Source organism: Bufo gargarizans, chromosome 8, assembly GCF_014858855.1.
Source record: "Bufo gargarizans isolate SCDJY-AF-19 chromosome 8, ASM1485885v1, whole genome shotgun sequence".
In the NCBI taxonomy this organism is placed as follows: domain Eukaryota; kingdom Metazoa; phylum Chordata; class Amphibia; order Anura; family Bufonidae; genus Bufo; species Bufo gargarizans.
The window spans coordinates 120828746-120850426 of record NC_058087.1 but is presented as its reverse complement, the minus strand read 5'-3'; the positions used below and the strand labels follow the sequence as shown (position 1 = coordinate 120850426).

The 21681-nt window shown below is 44.0% G+C and overlaps 1 protein-coding gene across 2 annotated transcripts in view; it reads right to left on the bottom strand.

Moving 5' to 3' along the window:
* Positions 1–4065: 4065 nt before the first annotated feature.
* Positions 4066–21681, bottom strand: part of DNAH7 (dynein axonemal heavy chain 7) — a 518555-nt gene continuing 500939 nt past the window's right edge. For both annotated transcript variants that reach the window (XM_044302717.1, XM_044302716.1), the window contains 2 exons: positions 20047–20150; positions 4066–4318 (listed from right to left, as the gene is read on the bottom strand). In XM_044302717.1, the coding sequence (XP_044158652.1) occupies positions 4112–4318; positions 20047–20150 (311 nt within the window). In that variant the 3' untranslated portion in view covers positions 4066–4111. The remainder of the gene's footprint in view (positions 4319–20046; positions 20151–21681) is intronic.

The following is a 21681-nucleotide window of genomic DNA, read 5'->3' as shown; positions in this document are numbered from 1 at the left end:
TTACGTTAGCATCTCCAGAAGTGAATTTTATTCACAGTGGGTCCATGAGAAAAAGCAACGTTTCGACTAACAAGTAGTCTTTATCAAGCATCTTTGTTTGCTGATCGGATGACCAAGGTGGATCTGAGGTCGTGGCTGGGCTGATGTATTCCAGTGTCCACACGGTATTGAGTGCTGCTCTTAACGTTTTATCTACTATCATCAGGACAGGTAATTAATCTCTGATCGGCAGGGGTCCGAGACCCGACACCCACGCCAATCAGCTGTTTGAAGAGGAGGCAGTGCTCCATGTGAATGCTGTTTCTCTTCAATACATTGCCCGTCATCTAACTTGAAGTGACGGCACAGTGTAACTACAAGTACTCACTCTATTGAATGGAAGGAGTACTTGTAATTACAATTGCTTCCAAGATGACGGGCAATGTAAAGAACAGGAAGCAGCACTCACATGGAGCAATGCCTCCTCTTCAAACAGCTAATTGCGGGGGTGCCAGGTGTCGGACCCCACCAATCATATATTGATGACCTATCTTGAGAATAGTCCAATATATAAAGATAATTTACGGCAATCACCCGACTTGATTAAATGTCTATTTAAAGAAGGTGCACGATGCTGGGAGACACACTCGGCAGATACAACCAGTCAACGGCCGTTTTGCGTCTTGCTTATTTCTCAAGGCCCAGTGGGTAAAGACATAATTACGTCTTTTAACCCATGGCTGTCCCGCTAGCGAATTAACACTTTCCTACAGAGTGAATCAATATACTTTAAAAAATAGTAAAATAAATAGTATATAAAAACATAACTGATGACAGATCTTTAACCCCTATTTCACCTTAAGGACTTGGCCATTTTTTGCAAATCTGACCAGTGTCACTTTAAGTGGTGATAACTTTAAAACGCTTTGAATTATCCAGGCCATTCTGAGACAGTTTTTTCGTCACATATGTGACACTGGTAAAATGAAGTCAAAATTATTATTTTTTTATTTATAAAAAATACAAAATACAAAATTTACCCAAAATTTGTAAAAAATTGCAAATTTCCAAGTTTCAATTTCTCTACTTCTATAATACATAGAAATACCTCCAAAATAGTTATTACTTTACATTCCCCATATGTCTACTTCATGTTTGGATCATTTGGGGAATTATATTTTATTTTTTTGGGGATGTTACAAGGCTTAGAAGTTTAGAAGCAAATCTTCAATTTTTCCCGAAATTTTCAAAAACCCAATTTTTGGGGACCAGTTCAGGTCTGAAGTCACTTTGCGGGGCTTACATAATAGAAAGCACCCATAAATGACCCCATTCTATAAACTACACCCCTCAAGATTTTCAAAACTGATTTTACAAACATTGTTAACCCTTTAGGTGTTCCACAAGAATTAATGGAAAACAGAGATACAATTTCAAAATTTAACTTTTTGGGCAGATTTTCCATTTTAATAATTTTTTTCCAGTTACAAAGCAAGGGTTAACAGCCAAACCAAACTCAATATTTATGGCCCTGATTCTGTAGTTTACAGAAACACCCCATATGTGGTCGTAAACTGCTGTACAAGCACACAGCAGGGCGCAGAAGAAAATGAATGCCATACGGTTTTTGGAAGGCAAATTTTGCTGGACTGGATTTTTTGACACCATGTCCCATTTGAAGCCCCACTGATGCACCCCTGGAGTAGAAACTTCAAAAAAGTTGCCCCATTTTAGAAACTACGGGATAGGGTGGCAGTATTGTTGGTACTAGTTTAGGGTACATAAGATTTTTGGTTGCTCTATATTACACATTTTGTGAGGCAAGATAACAAGAAATAGCTGTTTTGGCACCGTTTTTATTGTTTGTTATTTACAACATTCATCTGACAGGTTAGATCATGTGATATTTTTATAGACCAGGTTGTCATGGATGCGGCGATGCCTAATATGTATTATTTTTTTATTTATGTAAGCTTTACACAATCGGTCGCTTGCTATTACACTCTTTGTGATGTAAGGTGACAAAAAATTGTTTATTTAACATAGTTTTTATTTGAATTCTTTTACGATATTTTACGGTTATGTGATATTTTTATAGAGCCGGTCGATACGGATGTGGCGATACCTAATATGTATACTTTTTATTTACTTATGTAAGTTTTACTCAATAACAGCTGTTTTAAAACAAAAAAAAATTATGTTTTATTGTCTCCATATTCTGAGCCATAGTTTATTTTTATTTTTGGGTGATTGTCTCAGGTAGGGGCTCATTTTTTGTGGGATGAGGTGACAGTTAGATTGGTACTATTTTGGTGGGCAAACGCCTTTTTGATTGCTTGTTGTTGTACTTTTTGTGATGTAAGGTAACAAAAAATTGTTTATTTAGCACAGTTTTTATTTTTTATGGTGTTCATCTGAGGGGTAAGTTCATGTGATATGTTTATAGAGCCGGTCGATATGGACGCGGCGATACCTAATATGTATACTTTTTTTCCCCTCTATTTTTTTTACCCATTTTTTTTTTACTTTATTTTGGGAAAATGATGTTTTTGTTTATTTTTACTTGAAACTTTTAATTTTTTGGGGGAAACTTTTTAAAAATGTTTTTTACTTTATTTTTTGTCCCACTTTGGGACTTGAACTTTTGGGGGTCTAATCCTTTACAATGCATTCCAATACTTCTGTATTGGAATGCATTGGCTGTATGAGTAATACAGTAAGTATTACTCATACAGCTTCCGGCCTGTGAGATCCAGGGGGCTGGATCTCACAGGCTCGTCACCAGAAGGCAGCGCGATGCCTTCCTTAAGCATCACGCTGCCTTCTATGCCATCGGGTCCCCCCTACAGCTGCATGGGGACCCGATGGCACCGCCACAAACCGCAAGTAAAGCCGCAAACCGCAGGTCTGAACTGACCTGCGGTTTGCGGCGATCACCGATACGGGGGGTCACATGACCCCCCCCCGGCGTTGTGACAATGGATGCCCATTGAATGATTTCAGCGGACATCCTGCTCCGATTAACCCAGCGGCAATGTAGTTTTAAAGTTAGGACGTACCGGTAAGTCCTGGGTCCTTAAGGGGTTAATATAAAACTCATGCACAACCCCCTTAATAGATTCAATACACTTCACTATTAGGCTACCCGCACACGGGTGCAGGTGAATGCACATAAGATCCGCCACATATCCGCATCAAAATCCGCAATGCTTAATTACGGATTTTGGTGCGCATTTGATCTCACCGTTCCACTGAAAAGGGTGAAATCCGCAGGTAAAACCGTTAACATAATTGACACACTAAATCCATGCAGCAGGTCAATTTCCACATGGAAAAAATCTGCAAAGTGTACATGAGATTTGTGTAATCTCATACACTTAATATGCTGCGTTTTTTTTCACACGGGTGTCCATACGGAAAACACGCACATATTCCACAATGTGTGCAAGTGGCCTTAATGTCATCTTTATAGTCTGTGAATTAGGCTACTTTGACACCAGCGTTTTTGCTGGATCTGTCATGTATCAGCTAAACGCTTCCGTCATGATAATACAACCGTCTGCATCAGTTCTGAACGGATCCGGTTGCATCATCTCTAAAATAGCCAAGACGGATCAGTCTCTAAAAGCACTGTAAGTCAATGATCTGCCACCATTGACTTACATTGTGTGTCAGGACAGATCCGTCTTGCTCCGCACAACATTGCGGGCAGAAAAACGCTGCTTGCAGCATTATTCTGTCCGCAATGGAGATGCAACCAAACGGAACGGAATGCATTCTGGTGCACTTCATTTCGTTCAGTTTTGTCCCCATTGACAATGAATGGGGACAAAACTGAAGCTTTTTCCCCACGCTATTGAGATCCTATGACAGATCAGAAAGGCAAAGTGCAGATGTGAAAGTAGCCTAAAGCAGTTATCTCCTGGAAATCTTATTGTTTAATGCAAAATAATATGTTCCAATGTTAAAACTAAACTGCTTTGTTATACAATTGATGGTCCTTTTGTGTATGATACTTGCACTCAAAAATGTCAATGCAAATTTTTTTTAATATGATGATTTTATTAACTTTTTTTGTTTCTGCAACATTTGAATGCTTCAACGTGTACAAGGCAAACTAAACATATATATTTTAAGAGTTAAGTTGGCACAGCAGTGCCACTCCTCGCCCTATCCAGTGCTCCTGAGGCTTATCAGATGGAAGGGTCATTGCAATAACAAAATTAGTTGAATGTCCTGTAGTAGATAATGTCCCTCTTCTTTCACTGGTCTTGTAGACTGGTGCAAGATAACTTGGTCGTTGTGGGATTTCCGACCTCTTACAAGGTTTGAGCCACATCTGTAACACAAGAAAAAATGTTTGTTTGTGTCTTGTTTTTTTAATACATGATAAATTCATGTTTGTGTTAATGTATTTCCACAGTGATACACATATGCAAAATGCCAAACTCTGCGCTGCTACAGTATGAGAAAGAGCTGCTGAATATGATTCTGAAATCTAAATGTTCCAAGTGCTCTATAAAATATGAAGCCCAACATATCTGGCAATCTGGTAATTATAGGCATAGACATATCATTTTTCAACATTAAAAACTGTAATCATGGCAAGACACTACAGTTATGCATGCCATCAATGAGGCCAGGTAGGTTTCTGGCCTCAGTTGGAGGCTTCCATAGTTGCAGGGGGGCTGCAATTTGGCTGTGATACCACTGTTTCAGCAAGGAAAACAAATTATGGCTCCTCACTTCTTATGTGGGATGAATCCAGTTAGATTGCAGAAAAGTTTTGCGACTGAAGATCAGTTCCATTTACCTGAATGAGGCTTGCAGAAAACCTTGTGATTGCAATTAAAACAACCCTATTCTGCAACAAAGCCTGCCGCAGGTGAAGGCACCCTGATGAAATGTTTGTGTTTCATACTACATTCAATAAGTGTATCTATCTAGAATTCGCACAGGAATACTCCAAGAGGCCCACGGCAGGAAGTGGCAATAAGGAGATGCAAAAGTTTTAAAGGGATTCTGTCACCAGGTTTCACCCCCTCCAGATAAAAATATGGTTATGTTCAGGGAGCTTTAACCATTCCTAATGTGGTCTTATAAATGTAATCTGTAGGCTCTTTTTGCTAAAAATACACTATTACTAACCTGTCATTCATAAAAATAAGGTGCCCAAGGGGATGTAAATGGCTCCTGCTGTGACGTCTCCTGCTCTCCCTCCCTCCCCCCTCCTCCTGCTGTAACATCGCAATGTTACAGCAGGAGGAGGTGGGAGGGAGGGAGAGCAGGAGACGTCACAGCAGGAGGAGGGGGGAGGGAGGGAGAGCAGGAGACGTCACAGCAGGAGGAGGGGGGACGGAGGGAGAGCAGGAGACGTCACAGCAGGAGCAGGGGGGAGGGAGGGAGAGCAGGAGACGTCACAGCAGGAGGAGGGGGAGGGAGGGAGAGCAGGAGACGTCACAGCAATCTTACAGCAGGAGGAGGGGGAGGGAGAGAGAGCAGGAGGCGTCACAGAAGATTATGAGGCGGCACAGGGCAGGAACGGCAGCAGGTGCGAGCGGCAGCTTGGAGCCATTTACATCCCCTTGGGCACCTTATTTTTATGAATGACAGGTTAGTAATGGCGTATTTTTTTAGCAAAATGAGCCTACAGATTACATTTATAAGACCACATTAGGAATGGTTAAAGCTCCCTGGACATAACCATATTTTTATCTGGAGGGGGTGAAACCTGGTTGTGCCGGCATACATACATAATTCCTCTGGGTAGCCATCTTATATGCTTCTGGCCTATGTAAAAAGCTGTGAACTCTCATCTTCATGAAGCCTGGGTCGCCTATGATATAGATGGACACTTTTATTACCACTACTCTTTGAGGCCAGCAATAAAAGGTCATAAAAGCTACACCAGGCCCAGCTCATCCTGTCCAAGATCAGCTCGCTGTCAAGCCTGGCTGGAGCGTGACGTCATTAATTTCCAGGTCTGGTTTGAGGAGAGCTAATAGCCCTTAATTAGCTCTGGGCATAAAACCAGTCCACTTTCATATTTCATTTATGAATCAACTTATGCCCTTTCTGACACCAGATCCAGGCTCTACAGACTATTGTGGTTAATTGGGTATCAAATATGACTAGAGGATGTGATTCCTTAGCTGACCTATGGGTGGTAGAAGAACTACAGGTCCCAGCATTACCGTGTGTGGTCTCATTTTGTAGGTAAATAAATAAGGATCGCAAATATGTATTCTGTATAAAAATATGCCGATGTATCAAGGAGATACGAGCTTAAGTATAATCCTCATTGTAGGAACTGAACTTTGATGGGGTCATAAAACACTTGGAGGCCAATCCCTAGGATTGACAGTCACTCTGCTGCCATTGGCTGACAGGAGTAAGTCTCCTGCCCATGGCAGAGTTCATAAAAACCCATGCACAAGGACAGAGGAGAGAGACCCATGGAACATCACCAGACACTTAATTGGACATTGACGGCATATCCCTGTATCAGAAGAACTTTGAGGGTCTCCCCTGATACATACTGAAAAGGGGTTTGCAAGGATTCAAAAAGGACATATGAACGACCATCTGAAACCCTCCAGAGAAACTAAGTATTCTTTCATCTTTTTCCCTTTCATTTGAACTGTCGTGATTATTTATATTGTTATTATTATTCTGTAGATTTATAGTCATTTTCATTAGACTTGTATGCACTGCTTTTTACCGCTTATTAAAGATTATAAAATCTAAGTAGCCAAGTCTTCCATATTCTAAGCTGCTGAACAACGTACCTTGCCTTTGAAGAGACGTTACCAGGTAGTTACTTAAATTGCATTTAGGAATTGTAGTTGGGGGTGATTGACTGCGGTTGGTCAGTAAGTGATATCCGGTTCATCCACTGATCTGTGTGATAGTGAATGACCCGGATAGTCGGCTCGTGGACCGGGAACCCACGTTGTGGCAGTTACCGAGGTGTAGTGGGGGGTGTTAGCCGAGTGGTAATACCCCGGTCACGTGAGGTCTCTGTGTGTGCGCAGACTCCGTCACAGACCACTACGTCAGAGCTGTGGGATCCGGAGCGGTCGGATCCATAGTTCGTGACATTTTTATGGTGGCAGCTTACGGGATTTCTGTATGCTTAGAATATTAGTGCATGAAGTTATGTCCATAACTCTGTCATACTCTACTAAGGATTGAAAAATTCTGGAAGACGAAGCACAGTGCATTAGTTTTGATAGAATAATAATTCACGACAGTACCCTCCCCTCTCTCTCGTTTTCTGTCCTATCTTTTATTTGGCAATAATGTCCGAATCCGTGAATTATGACGCCCTGAGCGTGGCTGATATCACAGCTCTGTGTGAGCACAAAGGCATCCAAGTATATGGGAAAAATAAGACTGTCCTCATCCAGGAGTTATGTGCACGGAGGAGTCAAGAGTCATCCCTGCAGGATTCAGAGAATGGAGGAGACTCTGGGGCCCCTGAGCCAGGTGACCCCTTCCAGAATGAGGATGATGAACTGGGAGGAGGACAGCCTGCTGGGGCTTGCAGTCCTCTAGCTGGACATAACTCTGTCTCTATGCCATCCCAAAATGGTCTGGACCAACTAATGCTTAGTAACCCGGACTTATATTTTCGGCTGCTGGAGGCACGTCGGGCAGAGCGCCAGGCTGAGCGCGAGGCTGCAGAACGGGAAGCTGTCCGCAGGCATGAACTGGACATGGCCCGAGTACAGCTTCAGGGGTCCGACCGGCATGCCACATCCACAGGTCCATCCCTGATGGTCAAGCCAAAACTGCCTGTGATGGAGTCTGAGAACTGTGACATTGATCTTTTCCTGCATGCTTTTGAAACCTCATGCCAGCAGTACCAGGTACCAGAGCGACAGTGGGCGGGACATCTAATGTCCGCACTGAAGGGCAAAGCTATGGAGGCCCTGGTCGGACTACCATTAGCAGAGCGTACCAGTTACGCGGTCATCAAAAAGGCTATTCTGGTCAAGTACCAGCTGACTCCAGAGACTTACCGTTTACGGTTCCGGTCCCTGCGGAGAGGGCCCGGAGATACTTTTATGGACCATCTGGGCAAGTTGCAGACCACCTTCCAACAGTGGTCTGATCCCCTCACAGAGGACACCAAGCAGTCCCTGGCGGATCTGATGGTCCGAGAACAGTTTGTCTCCAATTGCCCCACAGATGTGCAAAAATATGTATGTGAGCACAAGCCGAAGAGTGCGCGAGAGGCGGCTGAGCTAGCCGATGAATACGTCGCCATGCCCAGCACTCGGGCATTCAAAGACACTCTGTCCCGTCTGGGAGGAACCTCTTCATCTGCTTCTTCCTCCCGGCCAGCTTTGTCGGTTCCTGTCCAGCGACCCTTTCACAGGCCTGCACAAAGACCTGAAGGAGTCAAGCCAGCACCGACAGACGTGCGCAAGTGCTATGCGTGCGGCAAGCCAGGACACCTCAGCCACTCGTGCCCGGAGAAGAAGACAGCACCCCCTGGCAAGCTTGCCCGCAACCCATCATCTGTGCTGTTAGTGAATGGAGCTGCAAGACACACCGCAGACAACCTACAGTCGGTTACTGTGGGCAACCGATGCACCACAGGCTTCCGCGATACAGGAGCCGAAGTCACACTAGTTCGGCCTGAACTAGTGGATGACGCAGACCTTATTCCCGGCAAAAGCCTCACCATCACGGGAGTTGGGGGGGTGAGCCCTAATGTTCCCCTAGCTCGTGTTTTCCTTGATTGGGGGGCTGGGAGTGGAGTAAGGGAGGTGGGAGTCTCTGCGGAGATCCCCACAAATGTTTTATTAGGCACTGACCTAGGACGATTGGTCTCGTGCTACGTGCCCCCTGGAAGCACACAGGACTCACCCGTCCCTATGGAGGTCCCTGGACATCCCGAGGTACTGTGCAAGGATGTTTGCGTAACATCAGATAACCTTGGGGATGGACCGCGGGAGGTGGGAGGTGGGGTGTGTGGGAGCAGTTCTCCTATGACAGGAGATGTAGAGGGGATGGCGGGTGTATGTACACAGGTAGCAAACATGTGTTTAACTGATTCAAGTTGTGCAAATGTTAAATGTGATGACATTATTGTGCCTGTGTTGCCCGTCACTCGCAGGGCTGCAAAAGCCGCAGCGGAACGCTCCATTGGGGAAGAGCAAGTGGAAGTGTCCCCTTCCACCGGTTCGGACCCCGTGGACTTAACCGCGTCAGAGCCTCAGCCACTGTCCCTGTTCGCCACAGGACAGCTGGCTGGGACTTGTAGTGCCGCCTTTGAGCAGGCCCTGCGAGATGACCTTACCTTGGAGCAGCTAAGAGGGTTAGCTGCCAGCCCTCCCACTGAGGGAAACAAATACCGAGTGTGTTGGGACAATGGGAAACTGTATAAGGAGGACATCTCCCACAGTGACAGTAGGGTGGGGCCACTCAAGAGGCAGCTCATTGTACCTGTGCAGTTCAGGGAACAATTACTGCAAGTGGCTCATGAGATCCCCTTAGCTGGTCACCTGGGAATAACCAAAACAAAGTCCCGGGTGATGCAGAACTTTTTCTGGCCTGGCCTTGGGGCAGATGTCGCCAAGTACTGCAGGTCCTGCGACACCTGTCAGCGAGTTGGCAAAGCAGGAGACCGTCACCGAGCTCCATTGAATCCCTTACCAATAATTGATGAACCCTTCAGGAGGGTGGCCGTGGACATCATTGGTCCACTGGCCATCCCCAGCAGTTCGGGTAAACGGTTCATATTAACCCTGGTGGATTACGCGACGCGCTACCCAGAAGCAGTGGCGTTATCCTCCATTAGGGCAGACAAGGTTGCAGACGCCCTGCTGGGGATCTTCACGAGAGTGGGGTTCCCAGCTGAGCTTCTCAGCGACCAAGGACCTCAGTTCATGTCTGAACTAATGCAGGGGCTCTGTAGGAAAATACAGGTGGACCATATCGTGGCCAGCCCTTACCACCCACAAACAAACGGCCTCTGTGAGCGCTTCAACGGGACGTTGAAGCAGATGCTGAAGACGTTTGTGGAGGCGCAAGGGAAGGACTGGGAACGATATCTACCTCACCTGCTATTTGCCTACAGAGAGGTTCCCCAGGAGTCAACCGGGTTTTCGCCCTTTGAACTCCTGTATGGTCGACGAGTAAGAGGTCCCCTAGACCTAATCAGAGAGTCTTGGGAAGGCAAGGTTGCCGGAACAGAAGTCTCTGTAGTAGACTATGTCCTCAGGTTCCGAGACAAAATGGAGTCGCTGGTAGGTCTGGTACAGGAAAATATGGTGCAGGCCCAAAGCAAACAGAAGCAGTGGTATAACCGCACTGCCCGAGAGAGAATCTACCAGGAGGGGCAGAAGGTCTATGTCCTGCTGCCAATGCGGCAAAACAAACTGCAAGCTGCATGGGAAGGGCCGTACCCCATTGTCAAATGTCTGAGTAAGGTAAATTATGTGGTGGGCCTTGGAGAGGGAGGTAGGAGACAGAAGACGTTTCACGTCAACATGCTCAAGGAGCATCACGAGAGAACGCCACATGTTATGCCGGTTTGCAGCCTGCCCGAAAGGGAGGAGGCCGACCCCCTACTAGATCTGCTAGCTGACACTCGAGAGTTGGAGGTGGACTTAACCCTCAACCCTCAACTCTCGTCCCAGCAGAGATCTCAGCTCTTAGAAGTGTTGACGGCTCACCGTGACACTTTTACAGGGAAACCCGGGAGAACACACCTTGCAGTCCATCATGTGGACACAGGTACACATGCTCCCACCAAGCAGTCCGCCTACCGTGTCTCACTGGAGGTCCAGGCAGACCTCAGGAGGGAGATCGAGGAGATGAAGCAGCTCGGGGTCATTCAGAAATCCCACAGCGCTTGGGCCTCACCGGTGGTTCTGGTCCCGAAGAAAGATCAGACAACCAGGTTCTGTGTGGATTATCGGAAACTGAATGCCATCACAACCTCGGATGCTTACCCCATGCCCAGGATTGATGAACTGTTAGATAAGTTGGCAGGAGCCAGCTACCTGACAATCATGGACCTGAGCAGGGGGTATTGGCAGATTCCCCTGACCTCGGAGGCTCAGGAGAAGTCGGCCTTCATCACCCCTTCCGGCTTATACGAATTTACTGTAATGCCGTTTGGGATGAAGAATGCGCCAGCCACCTTTCAAAGGCTTGTGAATGACTTGCTGGAAGGACTAGAAGAATGTGCTGTCGCCTATTTAGATGACATTGCCGTGTATAGCCCCATGTGGAAGGAGCATCTGGTGCACCTGTCGCAAGTACTGGACAAACTTGCTGCGGCTGGACTAACTGTTAAGCCTAGCAAGTGCCAGCTGGGCATGAATGAGGTCACTTACTTAGGACACAGAGTAGGAGGAGGCACACTGAGGCCTGAAATAGAGAAGGTGAAAGCCATTACGAGATGGCCAACACCTCTCACCAAGAAGCAGGTCATGTCTTTCTTGGGAACGGCCGGGTACTATAGGAAGTTCATCCCGAACTATAGCGCCCTGGCCAAGCCTCTGACAGACTTGACCAAGAAGAAGCTGCCCAGGATGGTGTCATGGACGCCGGAATGCGAGCAAGGCTTCCAGGCCCTGAAGGATGCACTAGCCAGTGCTCCTGTGCTTCAGGCCCCAGATTTCACTCGGAAGTTTGTGGTCCACACGGATGCTTCCGCCTTTGGTCTGGGTGCAGTCCTGAGTCAGGTGAACCAGGCCGGGGAGGAGCATCCTGTACTATACCTGAGCCGTAAGTTACTGGCCAGGGAGACCAGCTACTCCACAATAGAGAAGGAGTGTTTAGCTATTGTGTGGTCCCTGCAAAAGCTACAACACTACCTGTATGGACGCAATTTCACAGTGATCACTGATCACAATCCCCTCAGCTGGTTGGCACGTCTCGCAGGAGACAATGCGAAACTGCTGAGATGGAGCCTGATTTTGCAGCAGTACAACTTCACCGTGCAGCACAGAAAAGGTAGTTTACATGGAAATGCCGACGGGTTGTCGCGGCAGGGAGAATCGACCGGAGATGGCTGGGTTGCTGTGGAATAGGCTTGTGGCCATTTCCCCAGGCAACCTTTTAAAAGAGGGAGGTGTGCCGGCATACATACATAATTCCTCTGGGTAGCCATCTTATATGCTTCTGGCCTATGTAAAAAGCTGTGAACTCTCATCTTCATGAAGCCTGGGTCGCCTATGATATAGATGGACACTTTTATTACCACTACTCTTTGAGGCCAGCAATAAAAGGTCATAAAAGCTACACCAGGCCCAGCTCATCCTGTCCAAGATCAGCTCGCTGTCAAGCCTGGCTGGAGCGTGACGTCATTAATTTCCAGGTCTGGTTTGAGGAGAGCTAATAGCCCTTAATCAGCTCTGGGCATAAAACCAGTCCACTTTCATATTTCATTTATGAATCAACTTATGCCCTTTCTGACACCAGATCCAGGCTCTACAGACTATTGTGGTTAATTGGGTATCAAATATGACTAGAGGATGTGATTCCTTAGCTGACCTATGGGTGGTAGAAGAACTACAGGTCCCAGCATTACCGTGTGTGGTCTCATTTTGTAGGTAAATAAATAAGGATCGCAAATATGTATTCTGTATAAAAATATGCCGATGTATCAAGGAGATACGAGCTTAAGTATAATCCTCATTGTAGGAACTGAACTTTGATGGGGTCATAAAACACTTGGAGGCCAATCCCTAGGATTGACAGTCACTCTGCTGCCATTGGCTGACAGGAGTAAGTCTCCTGCCCATGGCAGAGTTCATAAAAACCCATGCACAAGGACAGAGGAGAGAGACCCATGGAACATCACCAGACACTTAATTGGACATTGACGGCATATCCCTGTATCAGAAGAACTTTGAGGGTCTCCCCTGATACATACTGAAAAGGGGTTTGCAAGGATTCAAAAAGGACATATGAACGACCATCTGAAACCCTCCAGAGAAACTAAGTATTCTTTCATCTTTTTCCCTTTCATTTGAACTGTCGTGATTATTTATATTGTTATTATTATTCTGTAGATTTGTAGTCATTTTCATTAGACTTGTATGCACTGCTTTTTACCGCTTATTAAAGATTATAAAATCTAAGTAGCCAAGTCTTCCATATTCTAAGCTGCTGAACAACGTACCTTGCCTTTGAAGAGACGTTACCAGGTAGTTACTTAAATTGCATTTAGGAATTGTAGTTGGGGGTGATTGACTGCGGTTGGTCAGTAAGTGATATCCGGTTCATCCACTGATCTGTGTGATAGTGAATGACCCGGATAGTCGGCTCGTGGACCGGGAACCCACGTGGTGGCAGTTACCGAGGTGTAGTGGGGGGTGTTAGCCGAGTGGTAATACCCCGGTCACGTGAGGTCTCTGTGTGTGCGCAGACTCCGTCACAGACCACTACGTCAGAGCTGTGGGATCCGGAGCGGTCGGATCCATAGTTCGTGACACTGGTGACAGAACCCCCTTAAAGAAAATTTGTCATCAGAAAAGGACCTATTGTTTGAAGGGCATCTGTCAGCAGGTGGCTGACCTGTTACATGTGCGCTTGGCAGCTGAAGACATCTGTGATGTCATATGTGCCCACATTGCTGAGAAAAGTGAAGTTTTAATATATGCAAATGAGCCTCTAGGAGCAAGGGAGGCTCATTTGCATATAATAAAACATAATTTCAACGCAGGCAAATATGAACATGGGACCAACACAACAGGCCAGCCAGTTTCATAGGTACAAATCTACTGACAGACGCCCTTTAAATCAACATTTTTTGTTAAACATTTTTAAAAGAATTTTTTTTGTTATTTTTAATTTTCCATGACACTATTATATTTATTTTTTATTCTAAAACCTTGCAGCTTTCACACGGGCCACTAAGCCTAATAAGCTATACGTCTTGGTCTATACAGTACTACATATCACTTTTCATCAGTCGACTCATTACAAGCATGATACTATGGCAGATATAACCTCAATATACTGTAGGTAACACAAATCCACTATTCACATCTTATCTACTCCTTCCTTGTACAGTGACCTCTTCACAGGTTACAAAGCATATCTAGAAAAGTCAATAAGTCCCCTCCAGTCTATTGTGTCTATGGCTCATGGTGGCTGCTGTAAAGCATATCTCTAGACACTGTTAACAACAGGATATCACTATCTGGTTTTAATTAGCAGAAAAAATAATAAGGTGACACATTCCCTTTAAAGGAGTTGTCCAGGCTACAGCTATTAATTAACAATTGTCAGAATACATCATCAATATAAGATTGGTGACGGTCAGACTCCTAGCATCCCCACTGATCAGCTGTTTGAAGAGGCTGTGGTGCTTGTGCAAGCTCTTCAATCCTCTTCAATGTTTGTATGCACACGGTCTCCCTTATATTGGCGGTTTAGTGTAATTACAAATAAATGGGAGAAGAAGCTGTAATTACACTGCACTGTCACTACAAAGCAGCTGCAAGGGGTGCCAGCTGTCAGATCCCCGACAATCTGATATTGACAACCTAGCCTGACGATAGGTCAGCTGTAGCCCAGACAACTCCTTTAGGTCAACATAGAAGTAGAAAAGAAGCAAGAGAGTACAGTGGTCCCTCAAGGTACAATGGCCCCAGGATGCAATATTGTCAACATACAGATGTAGCAGGGTTAACACACAAACTCTTAACTCAAGTTTCTAAATTCATCGCGCTATCTTGAAACAAAAGCCATTGAAAAGCAATTTTTGGATTAATGCATTTAGTTTAGATAACACGTCTCATAAAGCATGTGTGCTAACTCTAGTCTTTTCTGACCCATCGTAAGTTGAAACCAGACTCAACATACAAGGTCTCAGACTCATATCCAACCAATAAAGGTCACTTCTCTGGTAAAATAGTTGTATTACTTGCTATTCAGCAGCAGCAGCTATCCCTGACTGTTATATGTAAGGACTAGTTTTATCTATCTTAGTTATCTGCTTATTATTCTTAAATCTTCATTTTCTCTTATCTTTTTGTTGCTTTGGAACCGATTACTCAAGTTACTATGGTTTCAAAATACAATGGTCGGCCTGGAAACAATTAATATTGTACTAAGTACAGTATTACCCTTTTCTTTTCTTTTTTTAGCAAACAGCGAATAAGGAAATTCGGGTGGGGTTTATGTAATGTATGATATCAAATGTTTGCAATAATAATCTTGCATGATGGAAATATATATATACAGTACAGACCAAAAGTTTGGACACACCTTCTCATTCAAAGAGTTGTCTTTATTTTCATGACTATGAAGGCATCAAAGCTATGAATTAACACCATGTGGAATTATACACATAACAAACAAGTGTGAAACAACAGAAAATATGTCATATTCTAGGTTCTTCAAAGTAGCCACCTTTTGCTTTGATTACTGCTTTGCACACTCTTGGCATTCTCTTGATGAGCTTCAAGAGGTAGACCCCTGAAATGGTCTTCCAACAGTCTTGAAGGAGTTCCCAGAGATGCTTAGCACTTGTTGGCCCTTTTGCCTTCACTCTGCGGTCCAGCTCACCCCAAACCATCTTGATTGGGTTCAGGTCCGGTGACTGTGGAGGCCAGGTCATCTGGCGCAGCACCCCATCACTCTCCTTCATGGTCAAATAGCCCTTGCTTTCAAAGTTTTCCCAATTTTTCGGCTGACTGACTGACCTTTATTTCTTAAAGTAATGATGGCCACTCGTTTTTCTTTACTTAGCTGCTTATTTTTTTTCTTGCCATAATACAAATTCTAACAGTCTATTCAGTAGGACTATCAGCTGTGTATCCACCTGACTTCTCCTCAACGCAACTGATGGTCCCAACCCCATTTATAAGGCAAGAAATCCCACTTATTAAACCTGACAGGGCACACCTGTGAAGTGAAAAACATTTCAGGTGACTACCTCTTGAAGCTCATCAAGAGAATGCCAAGAGTATGCAAAGCAGTAATCAAAGCAAAAGGTGGCTACTTTGAAGAACCTAGAATATGACATATTTTCACTTGTTTCACATTTGTTTGTTATGTATATAATTCCACGTGTGTTAATTCATAGTTTTGATGCCTTCAGTGTGAATCTACAATTTTCATAGTCATGAAAATAAAGAAAACTCTTTGAATGAGAAGGTGTGTCCAAACTTTTGGTCTGTACTGTATATTAAAAAAGTACAGTATTACCCTCCCCTCCTCCACACTGAACTGAGTTTGCAACTCTTTTGAGTTGCAGTGCTAAATCTGGAGTGAACATAATTAACATAACAAACTACACACACTTTTCAAAACTAAGTCAGTGGTGTAAAAATACAAAATGTTATACATTTTTGTATAAATAAGCCCATAAAGCCACAAAAGCCATATTTTGCAAAGTGCCAGGGCCGTCTTTACCAAGGGGCAAAAGGGGCAGCTGCCCCGGGCCCAGTTGCTCCTGGGGCGCCCAAGGCAGCTGCCTCTTGAGCCCTGCTAGCCACTACCCCGGGTGTCAGGCTGTCAGCTACACAAGGGGTGCTGCCATGCCATGCCTACCGGCACTCCAGGCAGCGTACTGTGAGAGCTGTGATTCTCTAGGACCTTACATTACATCATCACCATGTGACCAGTAACCTAGCAATATTACTGGTCACATGGCTATGAGGTCATCAAGGTCCTTTCTACCAGGAGTGTTGCAGGAGAAGTTTGCCTTAACTGTGGAGCTTTTTTGTGTGAAGATTACATCAGAAAAAGGTGACAGGGGCTGTTATGCTAATATATTGTAAACTACTGTATAGTGGGGGGCTGTATACTGTGGGGGCCTGTATACTGTGGGGGGCTGTATACTGTGGGTGCTGTATATTGTGGAGTGCTATACTGCTGTACTGTATAGTGTGAGGGGCTGTATACTGTGGGTGATGCATATTGTGGAGTGCTATACTGCTGTACTGTATACTGTGGGGGGCTGTATACTGTGGGTGCTGTATATTGTGGAGTGCTATACTGCTGTACTGTATAATATGGGGGGCTATATACTGTGGGTGCTGTATATTGTGGTGTTATACTGCTGTACTGTATAATGTGGGGGGCTGTATACGTTATACTGTGGGTGCTGTATATTGTGGAGTGCTATACTGCTGTACTGTATACTGTGGGGGGCTGTATACTGTGAGGGGCTGTATACTGTGGGGGGCGGTATACTGTGGGGGGCTATACTGCTGTACTGTATAGTGTGGGGGACAGTATAGTGTGGGGTGCTGTATCGTGTATAGTTTGGGGTGCTCTATACGGTGAGGTGCTATACTGCTCTACTGTATACTGTGGGGTGCTGTATACTGTGGGCTGCTATACTGCTCTACTATATACTGTGGGGTACTGTATAGTGTGGGGTGCTATACTGCATACTGTGTGGTGCTGTATGTTATAGAGTGCTATACTGCATACTGTGGGGTGCTGGGGTGCACTGTAACACTAGGGTGAGCTGAGCCCTGGTCTCCTTCCTGCAGAGTGGTGCCCACATCCAGACTGAGCCCAGCTGCCCAGAGCACTGATCCCGAGCCACTGGAGTCTTCAGAACTGGAAGTATTTACAGATTTTTTTTTTGTGTGTGTTGTGGTGGAGGGCGTAATTGCCTGCTAAGGTGTGGGAAGGCGGGATCCAGGGGGCCCAAGTAAATTTTTGCCCAGGGTCCAATCAATATTAAAGACGGCCCTGCAAAGTGCTAAGGCCTATGTTTTTTATACTAGTTCATAAGTGTTTTCTGACATATTAATGTAGGTGCGCCCTCTTTGCGCCTGTTTTAGTCTTAAAAACAGTCTAATTTCTAATCCATTCGAGGGCTGGTATATTTTCTTTGTTTGTTTTGAGTGGTGAGTGGCGCAAAATGTTGCCTTAAAAGTCGCACTTTCGTGGAGACGAGTACCTATTTTGAGCTCACTTGCACATTTCATGCGCATAGTAATTGGACCAGTCTTAGTGAATATAAACCACCAGTAGAGGTCATACTAATGCCAATATGCCTAGTCTAGTGAAGCAAATACGCCTGTCTAATTGTAGAGCTAAAAACAGATGAGCTTGATAAAAGTGCCCCAGTTTGCTCTCTGTTACTATGAAAATACATGTGCTGTGGACACTAAGACAGTAAAATAATTTTAATCAAGACTATTTGCTAATTTCTTTCAATTTCAACCTCTTCCTGCCAGTGGCATAGCGTTATATATTATATAATGGCACCTTTGTATAATTATATTATACAGAGGGTCATCGCATATTATAATTATACAGAGGGGCCATTATATATTATACATAAGGGCCATTATGTACTATAACTATACAGAGGGGAAATTATATATTATACAGAGGAGCTATTATATATTATAATTATACAGAGGGGCCATTATTAATGCCCCCTCCTTATAATTATAATATAATTATACAGAGGGGCCATTATATATTATACAGAGGGGCCCATATATAATACATAATGGCCCCTCTGTATAATATATAATGTGGCCCCTCTGTATAATAGGGGTCAGAATAAGTTTGTAATTTTTTTTAACCCTGGGTGACTATAACTGGCAATTATTAAATTCCCCATTATGTTCATTGATGGCTATATAGCCATCATTGAACACTTCACTGTCAATATAACAAAACAATACAATATCTGCCAAAGCCTGCTTGAGGCTTCGGTCTATTGGTACAGCGTAACAGGTTCCCCCATCGCTGATGGCGTTTCTGCTGCTTCTGGACTGCTCAGATGCCGTAGTCGCATTTGACCACAGCATTTGAGGGGTGAAATGTATGCAATCAGCCTTATGGCTGATCATATACATGTGCCGCGGGCCTCTGCTGTTTGGAACAGCAGAAACACAGAGGCTACTGCACCCACTGCACGCACGAACGCCATGTTTAAAGATGCGACTTCCAACATACATACACGGCAGAGGTCATGAAGTGGAAAACTACTTGGGGGGCATTATGTTTGAACATAGTGCCCCCAAAGTTTTGGCCTCTTTAAAGAGGCCACTATATTTAAAGGGGCACAATATTTAAAGGGCACTTTTATGTAAAGAGGGCACTACTGGGGAGCATGCTGGAAGGTCTCAGGTATGCTGGAAGGCCTGTACGTTTATGCTAGACTGATATCTGTATGGTGTGGTTCTTGTATATAGTTGTTTCCAGGATATGTATCTGGGATTTTGAGTAGCCGAGAGTGCGATTGATGGTTGGATGGGAATTGCTGAAGTTTTTGTGGAAGGCCAGCAGCTCATCCTCAGAGCTTGTGCAGACTAGTAGGAGGTCATTAATGTGCCGGAAGTATGCTAGAGGTTTAGTCATACATGTTAATAAGAAATTCTTCTCCAGTTTAGACATGAACAGGTTGGCATACTGTGGTAACATTTTACTGCCCATTGCGCTTCCCATACATTGAAGGTCTATGTTGTTTCCAAATGAGAAGGAATTATGGTGGAGCACATACCTGATTAGTTGTAAGGTTGAGTTTGTGGATATTTTGTTCTTTTGAAGATGCATGCAGCTATGCCATCCTCGTAGGGAATGTTGGAGTATGGTGACTCTACATCCTTAGCTGCCAATATTGTACCCTTTGGTAGTGCACCTTGGGCTAAGACCTTGCAGAGAATGTCCTTGGTGGCCTGGACATAACTAGGCATTTGCCTAACCAAGGGTTTTAGAATGTTTTCGATGGCCTATCCTCAGGATGGGTCATCAATATCAGATCAGCAAGGGTCCGACTCTCGGCACCACTGCCAATCAGATGTATGAAGAGGCCTGTCTGATTCACTTGAATTGGACCGAGCTGCATCCAGGCCACTTGTCTGATGTACAGTGATGTCACTGGTCTGGGAAGAGGACTAAGTGCTCACGGAGTGCTGCAGCCTCTTAAAACAGCTGATCTAAGAGGATCCTAGGAGTCGGACTCCGACTGTTCTGATATTGATGACATATCCTGATGAAAGGCCATCAATATCAAATTCCAGGAAAACCCCTTTAATTATAGAAGGACCAATATATATAACATTGCAGAAGTGTTCAGAATGTTTTGATATACATAGACATAGTTTTTATACTAACCATTGGAACTGAATCATAAAGAATCTTAGGATAAGATTCTCCTAATTTCTTAGTTTTTCTATCCCAACGGGCTCCGTCAAGAAACAATCCATAGATGTATACACCTATAAAAAGATAATAATCATAAGAAAGCTATATTGCACTAGCAAATAAAATCATTACCATGAATATAAAATATTATAAATGTAACCATAAATCCTCATCGTCTGTATTTAGAAGACATAAACATCCACAGTATGGAATAACAGCAAACTTTTAGCTGTTTTCCCCATGAAACTTTCTTGCAGCACATAAATAATGAATTTTATCAGAAGTCCTAGGTATTGTGAGTATTCATATTTAAAAACAGGCAAAAACATGCACAATGCTTAAAGTAAATATCCACCTTTTATCAATCTCTTATTTTTAGGTTAAAAATGCAGTATTCAGTATTTCTTGATATATCTTTATAGCAGTTGGGACTCTGTTTTCTACTAAAAGGTTTCAAACCCCCTATGTCTGCATAGAGTTAAATACAATACTTCTGGCTGCCTGCAGCCACTGTTAGGAGGAGCTTAAGAGCTCCCGAATCATTTTCATCCCATAATGTGATAGCATATTGCTACGACATGCAACCACTTTGTTTAGAAGTGGAATGAAAAGTAGGTTAGGATTTCACATTACAACACCTTTTAAGTCTCATTTATTAAAATTGCATCTCCTTACCAGGCAACCACCTGGTGTATTTTTACAGACATAGGCGTACACCACATTGTACTGGAGTCAAACATAGTATTCTTGTCCACCATTTCAGAAATTTGATGCAACCTCACAAAGCAAAGACAGACTTAAAACTGACACCAAACCACTGCAAATGATGAATTCCCCCTTTCCTAACATTGCTACTACTATTATATCATCTGATGACAGTTTTTTTTTTTTTGCCTTCCTCTGGATCAACTTGCAGGCCGAACTGGATGGACAAACGTTGTTTTTCAGCCTTATATACTATGTTACTATGATGAATGTAAGCGATTTCCAGCCCCCGGTATTGGTAAAATCCATTCAATTTAATTTTTTCTCCATTAAAAGCAGTTACAAAAGGTAAATACAAAACAGGCCTCACATCTCCCTGATGCGTTTCGGGTACACGCGTATAGCACCCTTAATCATAGTCAGTCTATGACTAAGGGTGCTACAAGCGTGTACCCGAAATGCGTCAGAGAGATGTGAAGCCTGTTTTGTATTTACCTTTTGTAACTGCTTTTAATGGAGAAAAAATTAAATTCAATGGATTTTACCAATACCGGGGGCTGGAAATCACTTACATTTATCATTGTGGGAGTGTAGTCCTGCACCATCCGTGCCCTGGAGGTCCGAGCAGAAGCTGGCCTTTGTTATTATATGTTACTATGATGCTTCTAAGACTTATCACTTCCAGTAAACCGCAACTAAATGGATATAGACATATATACATGTCCATAAAAGGAATTAAAATACAATTGCTTAGTCATCGCATAGTGAACTATTAAACCTCAGTTAAACATAAATCAAACTTTACTATGTAATATGTAAGTTCTAGTATACAGCTGGTCATACACATATTGGACATTAGAAGGGGGGAGCCACTGCCAAAGTACTCCGGCAGCTGCTTAT